General features: G+C 44.2%; 1 protein-coding gene across 1 annotated transcript in view; it reads right to left on the reverse strand.

The window, feature by feature from the left end:
• Window positions 1–16,775, reverse strand: part of LOC137366351 (epoxide hydrolase 1-like) — a 112,466-nt gene that overhangs the window by 34,296 nt on the left and 61,395 nt on the right. Inside the window, exons 5-7 of the mRNA XM_068028249.1 lie at window positions 15,326–15,455; window positions 14,401–14,615; window positions 8,351–8,459 (exon numbers count right to left, since the gene is read on the reverse strand). Coding sequence (XP_067884350.1) covers window positions 8,351–8,459; window positions 14,401–14,615; window positions 15,326–15,455 — 454 coding nt within the window. The remainder of the gene's footprint in view (window positions 1–8,350; window positions 8,460–14,400; window positions 14,616–15,325; window positions 15,456–16,775) is intronic.

Below are 16,775 nucleotides of genomic sequence, written 5' to 3' on the forward strand. Positions count from 1 at the left end.
CACAACTACCTCGACTACACTTCTTCACACCCTGCCTCCTGTAAGGACTCCATTCCATTCTCCCAGTTTCTCCGTCTCCGATGCATCTGCTCTGATGATGCTACCTTCCATGACAGTGCTTCTGACGTGTCTTCCTTTTTCCTCAACCGAGGATTCCCCCCACTGTGGTTGACGGCCCTCAACAGTGTCCAGCCCATTTCCCGCACCGCTACCCTCACCCCTTCCCCTCCCTCCCAGAACCGTGACAGGTTCCCCCTTGTCCTCACTTTTCACCCCACCAGCCTCCATATCCAAAGGATCATCCTCCACCATTTCCACCACCTCCAGCGTGATGCCACTACCAAACGCATCTTCCCCTCCCCTGTCAGCTTTCCGAAGGGATCGTTCCCTCCGCGACACCCTCGTCCACTCCTCCATTACCCCTGACACCTCGTCCTCTTCCCACAGCACCTTCCCCTGAAATCACAGGAAGTGTAATACCTGCCCATTTACGTCCTCTCTCCTCAGCATCCCAGGCCCCAAATACTCCTTTCAGGTGAAGCAGCGATTTACTTGTACTTCTTTCAATGTGGTATACTGTATTCGCTGCTCACAATGTGGTTACCTCGACACGGGGGAGACCAAGCACAGATTGGCTGACCGCTTTGTGGAACACCTCCACTCAGTCCGAAAGCATGACCCCGAGCTTCCGGTTGCTTGTCATTTCAACACCACCCCTGCTCTCATACTAACATTTCTGTCTTTGACCTGCTCCAGTGAACATCAACGCAAGTTCGAGGAGCAGCACCTGATCTTTCGATTAGGCACTCTACAGCCTTGCGGACTGAACATTGAGTTCAATAACGTCAGAGCATGATTGGCCTTTTTTTTATATTTTATTTTTATTTTTTAACCATGTGCCTGTTTTTCATGTGGACAGATTTGCTCATTATTCTGCTATTAACACTCTCTCTGGATTATTGCTTTGTCTTTCACCACAAACATTAACACACTCTCTTGCCTTTATCCCAGGACAGCTTTGCTATTTAATCTCTCCTGCCCTCTGCTCCATCAAACACCTTCGCCTTTGTTCTCTCCCCCACCCCGCCCCCCCCCCCCCTTCACTTGCTTAAATCCGAATTCTTTTTAACCTTTGCCAGTTCTGATGAAAGGTCACAGACCTGAAACATTAACGCAGCTTCTCTCTCTACAGATGCTGCCTGACCTGCTGAGTATTTCCAGAACTTTCTGTTTTTATTTTACTTTCCGACCTATCGTTGCATCCTCAGCAAATTTAGGAATCATCTCTTTAGTCCCTTCATTCAAGTCATTTATATAAACTGTAAAAAGTTAAGGCCCCAGCACAGATCCCTGTGGTACACGGGTTAAGGGGAGGAGGTGACATAGTGGTAATGTCACTGGACAGGTAATCCAGAGGCCCAGGCTAAAGCACTTATGTTCTTATGTTCACTGGGCACATGGGTTCAAATCCCACCATGGCAGACAGTGACATTTGAATTCAATTAATAAAAAAATATGGAATTAAAAGCTAGTCTAATGGTGACCATTGTCAATTGTTGTAAAAACCCATCTGGTTCACTAATGTCCTTTAGGGAAGGAAATCTGCTGTCCTCACCTGGTCTGGCCGAGATGTGACTCCAGACCCACAACAATGTGGTTGACTCTTACATGCCCTCTGAAATGGCCTAGCAAGCCACTCAGTTCAAGGGCAATTAGGGATGGGCAATAAATGCTGGCCTAGTCAGTGATGCTGACATCCCTCAAACCAATAAAAAAAAACACTCGTTACATCTTGCCAACCAGAAAATGACTACTCTGTTTCCTGTTAGCTAGCCAATCTACTATCAATGCCATTATGTTCCCCCCCCCCTACACCATGAGCTTTTATTTTCCACAATAACCTTTGATGTGGCACCTTATCAACTGCCTTCTGGAAATCTAACTACAGTACATCCACCGATTCCCCTTGATCCACAGCACATGTTACTTATTCAAAGAACTCCTATAAATTGGTTAAACATGATTTCCCTTTCACAAAGCTATGTTGACTCTGCCTGATTATCTTGAATATTTCTAAGTGCCCTGCTATAACGTCTTTAATAATAGCTTCTAACATTTTCCCTATGACAGATGTTAAGCTAACTGGCCTGTAGTTTCCTGCTTTCTGTCACCCTCCCTTTTTGAATAAAGGAGTTACATTGGCTATTTTCCAATCTAAAGGAACCTTGCCCAAATCTAGGGAATTTTGGAAAATTAAAACCAATGCATCAACTATCTCACTAGCCACCTTTTTTTTTTAACACCCTAGGATGAAGCCCATCAGGATCCGGGGACTTGTCAGTCCACAGCTCCAACAATTTGTTCAGTACCACTTCCCTGGTGATTGTAATTTTCTTGAGTTCCTCCCTCCCTTCCAATTCCTGACTTACAGCTAATTCTGGGATGTTACTTGTATCCTCGATAGTGAAGACAGATGCAAAATATCTGTTCACTTCATCTACCATCTCCTTATTATCCATTATTAATTCCCCAGACTCACTTTCTATAGGACCAACGTTCACTTTGTTAACTTTTCTTGTTTAAATATCTATAGAAACTCTTACTATCTGTCTTTATATTTCTAGCTAGCTTTCTGTCGTACTCTAATTTTACCTTCCTTATCAATCTTTTAGTCATTCTTTGCTGTTTTTCATATTCTGTCCAGTCTTCTGACCTGTCACCCATCTTGGTGCAATTATAAGCAGGTAACAGGTATTCATGGCCGAGCTGTCACAGTGACAAGAGAGAGGGGATACATCTCAACAGGGAGTCATGGTGAATCCTCCACACCAGACAGGTGCTGCAGTTGTTAAAGCTCCTGAACACTGTGTCCTGCTAGTACAGTTACCTCAGCACAGCCAGTTTGTACTCTCTCTCATCTGATTTGAACAGCTTGGTATCTGGGCCGTGTGACTTTGTCACCTCGACTTGCACTAATATTTCCAGAAACACTTCCTTTTCTACAGTTTTCCCACAGGATTGTTCCACAGTCTCCAATATTCTCATTACTACAGCCATTTGTAATGAATATAATATCCCCATCATCATCACTCAAGCAACATCCTGAAGATCAAATTAACTGTTCACTTATTTCATCAGCATTTGTGGATGCTGCTGTGTTTCTTACATTACAACACAGACTACACTTGAAAAGGATTTCATTGGCTGTAAAGCATTTTGGGATGTCCTGTTGTGAAAGGCACTGCATAAATTCAAGTCTTTTCTTTCTCTTTATCATCCCTTCATCACCACTGTCACCCAGATGCTCCTACCCTCTCTTTACCTTCTCTTTATCATCCCTTCATCACCACTGTCACCCAGATGCTCCTACCCTCTCTTTACCCTCTCTTTACCCTCTCTTTACCCTCTCTTTACCCTCTCTTTACCCTCTCTTTACCCTCTCTTTATCGAGTTACTCATCGTTGCTAGGTTAGCTCTCACCCTTGCCTTTTATATTGGCTGCTGATCTTTTTTTAAGCCTTTCAAAGCTGCCTTTCCATATTGCCCAGGATTATAATCAGTATTAAAAACAGAAAGTGCTGGAAATACTCAACAGGTCTGGCAGAATCTGTGCAGAGAGACAGTTAATCTTTCAGGTCAGTGAGAATTTTAGTTATGAGGAAAGATTGGACAGGCAAAGGTTGTTTTCTTTGGAACAGAGGAGGCTGAGGGGAGACTGAATCAAAGTGTATAAAATTATGAGGGGTCTAGATAGAGTGGATAGGAAGGTCCTATTCTATTCACCTTGCATGAGGGGTTCATAACAAGGGGACATAGATTTAGGATATGAGGTTTAGAGGGGATTCGAGGGGAAATCTTTTCACCCAGAGGGTGGTGGGGATCTGGAACTCACTGCCTGAAAGGGTGGTGGACCATTCATAACGTTTAAAAAGTACTTGAATATGCACTGGAAGTTCCGTAACCTACAAGGCTACGGACCAAGAGCTGGAAAGTGGGATTAGGCTGGATGGTTACCTGTTGACTGGCATGGCCACGATGGGCTGAATGGCCTCCTTCATGCTGTAAATTTCTATAATTCTACAGACCAGGAGAAAATGTAGGTCAGCAAGCACAGGGATGACGGGTGAACGAGACTTGGTATGTGTTAGGACACATGACAGGGCTTTGGATAAGCTCAAGTTTATGAAGGTGGGAATAGAAAATGCTGGAAACACTCAGCAGGTCTGGCAGCGTCTGCGGAGGGAGAAACAGAGTTAAACTTTCACATTGATGACCTTTCATCAGAACTGGACAAAGGTAGGTAAAGAGGCAAGGAAAAGATGGAGGGGAAGAACAAAAGGGACAGTCTGTGATAGGGTGAAAGGCAGGAGAGATTAAAGGAGAAAAGGGATAATGGTGCAAGGCAAAAGAAGATAGGAATTTTTAAAAATTATTATTTGTTCATGCTATGTGGACATTGCCGGCTGGGCCAGCATTTATTGTCCATCCCTAACCGTCCTTGAGACGGTGGTGGAATGCAGCAAATAAAGAGATAAAAGATTGGTCTGGAGGAGGTGTGAATGGGAAAGAATCACCAACAACAACTGCCATCCAAAAACAAATAAACACAAAAAGAAAAAGAAAAATGGGACAGAAATTACAATCTGAAATTGCTGAAGTCAATGTTGAGTCCAGAAGGCTGTAAAATGCTGAATGGAAAGATGAGGTGCTGTTCCTTGAGGTTACGTTGAGCTTCAATGGAACATTACAGCAGGTCAAGGACAGAAAGGTCAGATTGGGAGCAAGGTCGAGAATTAGGAAAAACGGGTGACTGGAAGCTCGGGGTCCTGCTCACAGATTTAGTCTCCCCAGTTTAGAGGAGACAGCATTGTGAGCAGTGAATACAGTATACTAAATTGAAACAAGTATCTGGAAATCACTGCTTCACCTGTTTGGGGCCTTGGATAGTGAGGAGACAGGAGGTCAAAGGGTAGGTAGTTGACCTCCTGCGATTGCATGGGAAGATGGCGTGGGAATGGCAGGGGGTTGGGGGTTGAATGTAACTGAGGAGTGGACCAGGAATGATCCCTTTGGAATGCTGATAGGGGAGGGAAGGGAAGGGAAGGTGTGTTTAGTGGTGGTATCATGCTGGAGGTGGCGGAAATGGCGGAGGATGTTCCGCTGAGTACGGAGGCAGGTGGGATGGAAGGTGAGGACAAGGGGAACCTTATTGTGGTTCTGAGAGGGAGGGAAGGGATGAGAGTAGAGGCTTGTGAAATAGATTGGACACGATTGAGGGCCCTGGGGTGGGACGAGGGGAATCCTCGGTTGAGGAAAAAGGAAGACATATCAGAAACGCTGCTCTTGCTGCTTGCTGAGATGCAGACAATGCCAGGCAACAGCACATGCACACTCTCAACCTGTCTCTTCATCTGCACCAACTCACTCTATCCCAAAGCTGTCCTCAACTACTGATCCATTCCATCCTTCTCCTCATCCAGTGCTTTAACAAAAAACTTGTTTTCTTCCTTTCAGATATCAAGGATTGTAAGGTTTTGATTTGGCACTTTCTAGCCTTCAGCACTGAGCACCGAGTTCAGCAATTTCAAATCAGAATTCGAACACCATTTGTTTCTTCTTGTTCTTGGTTGATGATTCTGCTAGACCCTCTAGACCCATCTTTCGTTTCTTTACTTGTCCCATTGCATGATCATCCCTTTAGTCATTTAATCTCTCCTGCCTCCCACCTTCCCTTCCCTGTCCTTCCCTTTCCCTGCAGTTACTTCAAACCTGTAACATCTCTAATTCTTAAAGGTCATTGATCTGAAATGTTAACTCTGTTTCTCTCTCCACAGATGCTGCCAGGCTTGCTGAGTATCTCCAGCACTTTTGTTTTTATTTCAGATTTCCAGCATCCACAGGATTTTGATTTTTTGCAAGATCGGAGGCCAGCTAGGAGAGCATTGGAATCACTGAGTCTGGTGGCAACTAAGATATGGATGAGGGTTTCAGCAGAAGATGAGCTGAGACAGGGCGGAATTAGATGATGTTATGGAGGTGGAAGCTGGCGGTCTTGATAATGGAGGGGATGTGGGGTTAGAAACTCAGCTCAGGGCCAAAAGGACTCAGCTTGTGTACAGACTGGTTCAGTCTCAGAGTGACCAGGGAGAGGGATGGAGTCAGTGGCTAGGGAATGGAGTTTGTAACAAGGACTGAAGATAATGGCTTCAGTCTTCCCAATATTTAGTTGGAGGAAATTGTAACATCCAATACTGGATGTCGGACAATTATTATGAAAGTGCTTCCAATTTTGTTGAATATTTTTTGAGGACTTTTACTTAAATTGTGGAAGTGGATTCATTTTTTTGGAAGGCTGAAAATTTCATAGTTGCTGGAACAAAGAACAAAAGAACAAAGAAAATTACAGCACAGGAACAGGCCCTTCGGCCCTCCAAGCCTACGCCGATCCAAATCCTCTATCTAAACATGTCGCCTATTTTCTAAGGGTCTGTATCTCTTTACTTCCTGCCCATTCATGTATCTGTCTAGATACATCTTAAAAGACCCTATCGTGCCCGCGTCTACCACCTCCGCTGGCAAAGCGTTCCATGCACCCACCACCCTCTGCGTAAAGAACTTTCCACGCATATCCCCCCTAAACTTTTCCCCTTTCACTTTGAACTCGTGTCCCCTTGTAATTGAATCCCCCACTCTGGGAAAAAGCTTCTTGCTATCCACTCTGTCTATACCTCTCATGATTTTGTACATCTCAATCAGGTCCCCCCTCAACCTCCGTCTTTCTAATGAAAATAATCCTAATCTACTCAACCTCTCTTCATAGCTAGCGCCCTCCATACCAGGCAACATCCTGGTGAATCTCCTCTGCACCCTCTCCAAAGCATCCACATCCTTTTGGTAATGTGGCGACCAGAACTGCACGCAGTTCTGGACTCTGCATTTTTTTTTTAAGTTCGCTGAGGAGACACTTGAGATGCTGTGATGAAAATAACCTTTTCCGGAAGTCACATGCCTTAAGATAAATAGACAACAGAAACCTGGGGGAGATGCTTACAGAGAAGTGAGAGGGCACGATTTATGAGAGTCAGGAGTTGTTTTTCACTTCTGAGATATTGTTTTGGTTCAGTTGGGGTGTAGACTGTTTTGAAGATAGTTGGAGATCAACTTGTCAAGAAAAAAAACAACCAGCTCACCTCTTTCTCTACCTCTTTGAAGAAACCCTGCAAGGATCCTGTGTGGGAGAGCTAAAATCCCTGGTGCTGCATCTCTCCTGAGAAGCTAGTAAAACCTGCCAGATTAATTCTCAATGCTGCCTGAAAAGAACTGCTTCAGAAAAGATCCCAGTGACCTGTCACCGTATAGCTGGACGCCAGACCAAAGGGACAACTAACATCCTTCCATATCTTCTCTTTTTTCTTCAAGCATTAGCAAATATTTGGCCAAAGTATTTTTTTTTGTCTTTTTTTTGTAACAGAGCTCTGCAGAGAAAATTTCTGAATTTTTTTCAATGTGTGTGTGGGGAATTTAAAAAGGGAATTTTCATATTTCAATCTGTGTGTTAATGCTTTACTTCATTACTGGATAAGTCTTATTTTATAATAATCTGATAATTTTGTTGCTTATTAAATAAACCTGATTGGTGTATTTTATTCTGGGATAAAGAGTAGAGTATATGATTGACTATATTGGTGACTGGTTAAACATTTAAATATATGTTGTGATCTATGGAGAAGTGGAACTAGAAAAGACTGCACTCCTCCCAGCTCGGTCGTAACAACTGAAATACCATGGGCCCGTTTCTGTCTCTGCAGCTGGCTTACTGTGTGGTGCAATTCCTTGAGAAAGACAGCAGCCTTACAGAGCCGGTGAGTACAAAGCAATCAATGTCATCTTCAAGACCTCACATAACTGTTCCTAAACTTGCATGTTGTCATTTTTGTTAGATAGTTTTACCTTCGACTCTTCATTGTCCTTTTGTGTTCTTCCACTGAACTTTCACTATTTCCCAATCTCACACCATTACTTTGGTGGACTATAAACTGACTGATTTTGGAAATAATCCGGGCAGGTTTTTCCCTCCTGAGTTATCAAATCCCTGCTGTTGGCTGGACTGAGAGTAACCAATCCAGCAGCGACCACTGATAGTACCTGGGATCTTGCTGCACTGTGTGCCTCAGTACCACACCAGGCAGTGCAGTAACTCACTGAGCCACTGCGGAAGGCCAGGCTTGTGTCAGCTGGGTATATTGTTGTCACTTATCATCTTCAATTCAAAATGTGGAATTTTGTATCACCACTGAGACAAAAAGTTCTGGAGAGAGGAGGAAAAGCTGAGACTATATAAATCTCCCACCTCGTGAGTCCTCCATCTTCAAGGTCCCGGAAATCCTTGCTGGTCCAAGTTGAAAACTTCTCCAGTATATAGGCAGCTAGACCCACAGGCGAGTCATTCAGCGCACAGCCTGAAAAACACAGAGTAAGTTGTACCTCACTCCCAACTATCGGTTATTCTATATGTATACTGCCAGGGGAGGTGGTGGAAGCAGATACGATAGAGACGTTTAAGAGACATCTTGACAAATATATGAATAGGAAGGGAATAGAGGGATATGGGCCCCGGAAGCGCAGAAGGTGTTAGTTTAGGCAGGCATCAAAATCGGCGCAGGCTTGGCGGGCCGAATGGCCTGTTCCTGTGCTGTATTGTTCTTATACCCTGCTGAATCCTCAATTAGATTCCAGTCTGTAACTCACTCCCAGGTATCTGTTATTCTATATATAAACTCCACTGAACCCCTCAATTAGATTCCAGTCTGTAACTCACTCCCGGGTATCTGTTATGCTATATATAAACTCCACTGAACCCCTCGATTAGATTCCAGTCTATAACTCACTCCCAGGTATCTGTTATTCTATATATAAACTCCACTGAACCCCTCGATTAGATTCCAGTCTGCAACTCACTCCCAGGTATCTGTTATTCTATATATAAACTCCACTGAACCCCTCGATTAGATTCCAGTCTGTAACTCACTCCCAGGTGTCTGTTATTCTATATATAAACTCCACTGAACCCCTCGATTAGATTCCAGTCTGTAACTCACTCCCAAGTATCTGTTATTCTATATATAAACTCCACTGAACCCCTCGATTAGATTCCAGTCTGTAACTCACTCCCGGGTATCTGTTATTCTATATATAAACTCCACTGAACCCCTCGATTAGATTCCAGTCTGTAACTCACTCCCAGGTATCTGTTATTCTATATATAAACTCCACTGAACCCCTCGATTAGATTCCAGTCTGTAACTCACTCCCGGGTATCTGTTATTCTATATATAAACTCCACTGAACCCCTCGATTAGATTCCAGTCTGTAACTCACTCCCGGGTATCTGTTATTCTATATATAAACTCCACTGAACCCCTCGATTAGATTCCAGTCTGTAACTCACTCCCGGGTATCTGTTATTCTATATATAAACTCCACTGAACCCCTCGATTAGATTCCAGTCTGTAACTCACTCCCGGGTATCTGTTATTCTATATATAAACTCCACTGAACCCCTCGATTAGATTCCAGTCTGTAACTCACTCCCGGGTATCTGTTATTCTATATATAAACCCCACTGAACCCCTCGATTAGATTCCAGTCTGTAACTCACTCCCGGGTATCTGTTATTCTATATATAAACCACCGGAAACCCTCGATTAGATTCCAGTCTGTAACTCACTCCCGGGTATCTGTTATTCTATATATAAACTCCACTGAACCCCTCGATTAGATTCCAGTCTGTAACTCACTCCCGGGTATCTGTTATTCTATATATAAACCCCACTGAACCCCTCGATTAGATTCCAGTCTGTAACTCACTCCCGGGTATCTGTTATTCTATATATAAACTCCACTGAACCCCTCGATTAGATTCCAGTCTGTAACTCACTCCCGGGTATCTGTTATTCTATATATAAACCCCACTGAACCCCTCGATTAGATTCCAGTCTGTAACTCACTCCCGGGTATCTGTTATTCTATATATAAACTCCACTGAAACCCTCGATTAGATTCCAGTCTGTAACTCACTCTCAGGTATCTGTTATTCTATATATAAACTCCACTGAAACCCTCGAAAAGATTCCAGTCTGTAACTCACTCCCAGGTGTCTGTTATTCTATATATAAACTCCACTGAACCCCTCGATTAGATTGCAGTCTATAACTCACTCTTGGGTATCTGTTATTCTATATATAAACCCCACTGAACCCCTCGATTAGATTCCAGTCTGTAACTCACTCCCGGGTATCTGTTATTCTATATATAAACTCCACTGAACCCCTCGATTAGATTCCAGTCTGTAACTCACTCCCGGGTATCTGTTATTCTATATATAAACTCCACTGAACCCCTCGATTAGATTCCAGTCTGTAACTCACTCCCGGGTATCTGTTATTCTATATATAAACTCCACTGAAACCCTCGATTAGATTCCAGTCTGTAACTCACTCCCAGGTATCTGTTATTCTATATATAAACTCCACTGAAACCCTCGATTAGATTCCAGTCTGTAACTCACTCCCAGGTGTCTGTTATTCTATATATAAACTCCACTGAACCCCTCGATTAGATTGCAGTCTATAACTCACTCTTGGGTATCTGTTATTCTATATATAAACTCCACTGAACCCCTCGATTAGATTCCAGTCTATAACTCACTCCCAGGTATCTGTTATGCTATATATAAACTCCACTGAACCCCTCGATTAGATTCCAGTCTATAACTCACTCCCAGGTATCTGTTATTCTATATATAAACTCCACTGAACCCCTCGATTAGATTCCAGTCTGTAACTCACTCCCAGGTATCTGTTATTCTATATATAAACTCCACTGAACCCCTCGATTAGATTCCAGTCTGTAACTCACTCCCGGGTATCTGTTATTCTATATATAAACTCCACTGAACCCCTCGATTAGATTCCAGTCTGTAACTCACTCCCAGGTATCTGTTATTCTATATATAAACTCCACTGAACCCCTCGATTAGATTCCAGTCTGTAACTCACTCCCAGGTGTCTGTTATTCTATATATAAACTCCACTGAACCCCTCGATTAGATTCCAGTCTGTAACTCACTCCCGGGTATCTGTTATTCTATATATAAACTCCACTGAACCCCTCGATTAGATTCCAGTCTGTAACTCACTCCCGGGTATCTGTTATTCTATATATAAACTCCACTGAACCCCTCGATTAGATTCCAGTCTGTAACTCACTCCCGGGTATCTGTTATTCTATATATAAACCCCACTGAACCCCTCGATTAGATTCCAGTCTGTAACTCACTCCCAAGTATCTGTTATTCTATATATAAACTCCACTGAACCCCTCGATTAGATTCCAGTCTGTAACTCACTCCCGGGTATCTGTTATTCTATATATAAACTCCACTGAACCCCTCGATTAGATTCCAGTCTGTAACTCACTCCCAGGTATCTGTTATTCTATATATAAACTCCACTGAACCCCTCGATTAGATTCCAGTCTGTAACTCACTCCCGGGTATCTGTTATTCTATATATAAACTCCACTGAACCCCTCGATTAGATTCCAGTCTGTAACTCACTCCCGGGTATCTGTTATTCTATATATAAACTCCACTGAACCCCTCGATTAGATTCCAGTCTGTAACTCACTCCCGGGTATCTGTTATTCTATATATAAACTCCACTGAACCCCTCGATTAGATTCCAGTCTGTAACTCACTCCCGGGTATCTGTTATTCTATATATAAACTCCACTGAACCCCTCGATTAGATTCCAGTCTGTAACTCACTCCCGGGTATCTGTTATTCTATATATAAACCCCACTGAACCCCTCGATTAGATTCCAGTCTGTAACTCACTCCCGGGTATCTGTTATTCTATATATAAACCACCGGAAACCCTCGATTAGATTCCAGTCTGTAACTCACTCCCGGGTATCTGTTATTCTATATATAAACTCCACTGAAACCCTCGATTAGATTCCAGTCTGTAACTCACTCTCAGGTATCTGTTATTCTATATATAAACTCCACTGAAACCCTCGAAAAGATTCCAGTCTGTAACTCACTCCCAGGTGTCTGTTATTCTATATATAAACTCCACTGAACCCCTCGATTAGATTGCAGTCTATAACTCACTCTTGGGTATCTGTTATTCTATATATAAACTCCACTGAACCCCTCGATTAGATTGCAGTCTATAACTCACTCTTGGGTATCTGTTATTCTATATATAAACCCCACTGAACCTCTCGATTAGATTCCAGTCTGTAACTCACTCCCGGGTATCTGTTATTCTATATATAAACTCCACTGAACCCCTCGATTAGATTCCAGTCTGTAACTCACTCCCGGGTATCTGTTATTCTATATATAAACTCCACTGAAACCCTCGATTAGATTCCAGTCTGTAACTCACTCCCAGGTATCTGTTATTCTATATATAAACTCCACTGAAACCCTCGATTAGATTCCAGTCTGTAACTCACTCCCAGGTGTCTGTTATTCTATATATAAACTCCACTGAACCCCTCGATTAGATTGCAGTCTATAACTCACTCTTGGGTATCTGTTATTCTATATATAAACTCCACTGAAACCCTCGATTAGATTCCAGTCTGTAACTCACTCCCAGGTATCTGTTATTCTATATATAAACTCCACTGAACCCCTCGATTAGATTGCAGTCTATAACTCACTCTTGGGTATCTGTTATTCTATATATAAACCCCACTAAATCCCTCGATTAGATTCCAGTCTGTAACTCACTCTTGGGTGTCTGTTATTCTATATATAAACTCCACTGAACCCCTCGATTAGATTCCAGTCTGTAACTCACTCCCGGGTATCTGTTATTCTATATATAAACCCCACTGAACCCCTCGATTAGATTCCAGTCTGTAACTCACTCCCAGGTATCTGTTATTCTATATATAAACTCCACTGAACCCCTCGATTAGATTGCAGTCTGTAACTCACTCCCGGGTATCTGTTATTCTATATATAAACCCCACTAAATCCCTCGATTAGATTCCAGTCTGTAACTCACTCCCGGGTATCTGTTATTCTATATATAAACCCCACTGAACCCCTCGATTAGATTCCAGTCTGTAACTCACTCCCAGGTATCTGTTATTCTATATATAAACTCCACTGAACCCCTCGATTAGATTGCAGTCTGTAACTCCCTCCCAGGTGTCTGTTATTCTATATATAAACCCCACTAAATCCCTCGATTAGATTCCAGTCTGTAACTCACTCTTGGGTGTCTGTTATTCTATATATAAACTCCACTGAACCCCTCGATTAGATTCCAGTCTGTAACTCACTCCCGGGTATCTGTTATTCTATATATAAACCCCACTGAACCCCTCGATTAGATTCCAGTCTGTAACTCACTCCCAGGTATCTGTTATTCTATATATAAACTCCACTGAACCCCTCGATTAGATTGCAGTCTGTAACTCACTCCCGGGTATCTGTTATTCTATATATAAACTCCACTGAACCCCTCGATTAGATTCCAGTCTGTAACTCACTCCCAGGTATCTGTTATTCTATATATAAACTCCACTGAACCCCTCGATTAGATTGCAGTCTGTAACTCACTCCCGGGTATCTGTTATTCTATATATAAACTCCACTGAACCCCTCGATTAGATTGCAGTCTGTAACTCACTCCCGGGTATCTGTTATTCTATATATAAACTCCACTGAACCCCTCGATTAGATTCCAGTCTGTAACTCACTCCCAGGTATCTGTTATTCTATATATAAACTCCACTGAACTTCTCGATTAGATTCCAGTCTGTAACTCACTCCCGGGTATCTGTTATTCTATATATAAACTCCACTGAACCCCTCGATTAGATTCCAGTCTGTAACTCACTCCCGGGTATCTGTTATTCTATATATAAACTCCACTGAACCTCTCGATTAGATTCCAGTCTGTAACTCACTCCCGGGTATCTGTTATTCTATATATAAACTCCACTGAACCTCTCGATTAGATTCCAGTCTATAACTCACTCCCGGGTATCTGTTATTCTATATATAAACTCCACTGAACCTCTCGATTAGATTCCAGTCTATAACTCACTCCCGGGTATCTGTTATTCTATATATAAACCCCACTGAACCTCTCGATTAGATTCCAGTCTGTAACTCACTCTTGGGTGTCTGTTATTCTATATATAAACTCCACTGAACCCCTCGATTAGATTCCAGTCTGTAACTCACTCCCGGGTATCTGTTATTCTATATATAAACCCCACTGAACCTCTCGATTAGATTCCAGTCTGTAACACATTCCCTGGTATCTTCTCCTAGATATACACCCTGCCCCAACAACCACCCCACTTACCTGGTGTGTCAGGTTTACTGGCCTGGATGTGCATGTAGCCAGACTCTCTCAGCATATCATAGACATTCTTTTTAAAGAACGGATAGATTCGCTCGATGTCAGTCTGTGTGAATCCAACCAGGGAAGGCAGGTACTGCCCGAGGAGCAGGGAGGGGAGTATCCTTATTCCCATCCTGGTCACTGGGAAGAAATTCAAGTGGATTCCTTTCACATTCCTGTCAAAGGAGAGACCAGGTAGAGTGAAGAAGGGCAGGCACGATGAATGCAGTTTATGGCCGGCAGTCCTTACAAATCCCAAGGGCACCCTCGACCCACCAGGAGCACCCTCTACCCACAGCAGGCACCCTCTACCCAACCGGGGCACCCTATACTCATCCCTTAGCACCCTATACCAACCTGAGGCCACCCTCCACCCACTCTGGGCACTCTTTACATAGCCTGAGCACCCTCTCTCCCTACTGGGAATACTCTACCCACTTTGGGGCACCATTTACCCATCCTGGAACACCCTTTACCCACTCTGAGGGCAATGCTGTATTACTCCTTCTTCAGAGCAGCAAGACAGAGTCCAAAAGCAACCCCCTCTTCAACTCCTTCCCCCAGCCATTCCTCACTCACCCCCTTTCCACACCCTCTACTACCCAGCCCATCCCCAACCCTCAGCCTCACCTTCTCCCCACTCCCTCCCCCACCCCTCTCCACCCACTCCCTACCCTACCCCTCTCCCCACTCCCTCCCCCACCCCTCTCCACCCACTCCCTACCCTACTCCTCTCCCCATTCCCTCCCCATTCCCACCCTCTCCCCTCTGCCACCCCTCTCCGCCCACTCCCTACCCTACCCCTCTCCCCTCCATACCTCAAACTCTCCCCTCCCCCACTCAATGTTGGTTAATGTATCTTTTCTCCAGTAACTGGAAGACTTACTCTGGCTTCATCTGTGCCATGTTAGTGGAGATCAGGCCTCCCCAGTCTCCACCCTGCAGGTAGAACTGATCAAAGCCCAGACGACGCATTAGTTTGTGCAACACACGAGCGGCAGCAATGGAATTAAAACCTGGAATCAGCAAATGTTACAATCACTGCACATTGAGACTTCAAACAATATCCCCTGGTCAAAGCCATCGCAGTCCCACAAAGCCACCTTCAACCCGACCCAATCCAACCCATAATACCCGACCACAACTCAACCTCAACCCGACCCAATCCAACCCATAATACCCGACCTCCACTTAACCTCAACCCATAATACCCAACCCCCACTCAACCTGACCCCAATCCAACCCATAATACCCAACCTCCACTCAGCCTCATCCCAATCCAACCCATAATACCCGACCACAACTCAACCTCAACCCGACCCAATCCAACCCATAATACCCGACCACAACTCAACCTCAACCTGACCCAATCCAACCCATAATACCCGACCACAACTCAACCTCACCTCACTCCAATCCAACCCATAATACCCAACCCCCACTCAACCTCATCCCAATCCAACCCATAATACCCAACCCCTACTCAACCTCACCCCAATCCAACCCATAATACCCAACCCCCACTCAACCTCACCCCAATCCAACTCATAATACCCGACCCCCACTCAACCTCACCCCAATCCAACTCATAATACCCGACCCCCACTCAACCTCAACCCAATTCAACCCATAATACCCGACCTCCACTTAACCTCACCCCAATCCAACTCATAATACCCGACCCCCACTCAACCTCAACCCAATTCAACCCATAATACCCGACCCCCACTCAACCTCACCCCAATCCAACTCATAATACCCGACCCCCAACTCAACCTCATCCCAATCCAACCCATAATACCCAACCCCCACTCAACCTCACCCCAATCCAACTCATAATACCCAACCCCCTACTCAACCTCACCTCACCCCAATCCAACTCATAATACCCAACCCCCACTCAACCTCACCCCAATCCAACTCATAATACCCAACCCCCTACTCAACCTCACCTCACTCCAATCCAACCCATAATACCCAACCCCCACTCAACCTCACCCCAATCCAACACATAATACCCAACCTCCACTCAGCCTCATCCCAATCCACCCCATAATACCCGACCCCAATCAAGCTCAACCCAATCCAACCCATAATACCAACCCCCACTCAACCTGACCCCAATCCAACCCATAATACCCAACCTCCACTCAGCATCATCCCAATCCACCCCATAATACCCGACCCCCTACTCAACCTCACCCCAATCCACCCCATAATACCCGACCCCCGACTCAACCTCACCTCACTCCAATCCAACCCATAATACCCAACCACCACCCCGATCCAATCCAATCCATAATACCCGACCCCCACTCAACCTCACCCCAATCCAA

Source organism: Heterodontus francisci, chromosome 3 (genome assembly GCF_036365525.1).
Source record: "Heterodontus francisci isolate sHetFra1 chromosome 3, sHetFra1.hap1, whole genome shotgun sequence".
NCBI classification, from domain to species: domain Eukaryota; kingdom Metazoa; phylum Chordata; class Chondrichthyes; order Heterodontiformes; family Heterodontidae; genus Heterodontus; species Heterodontus francisci.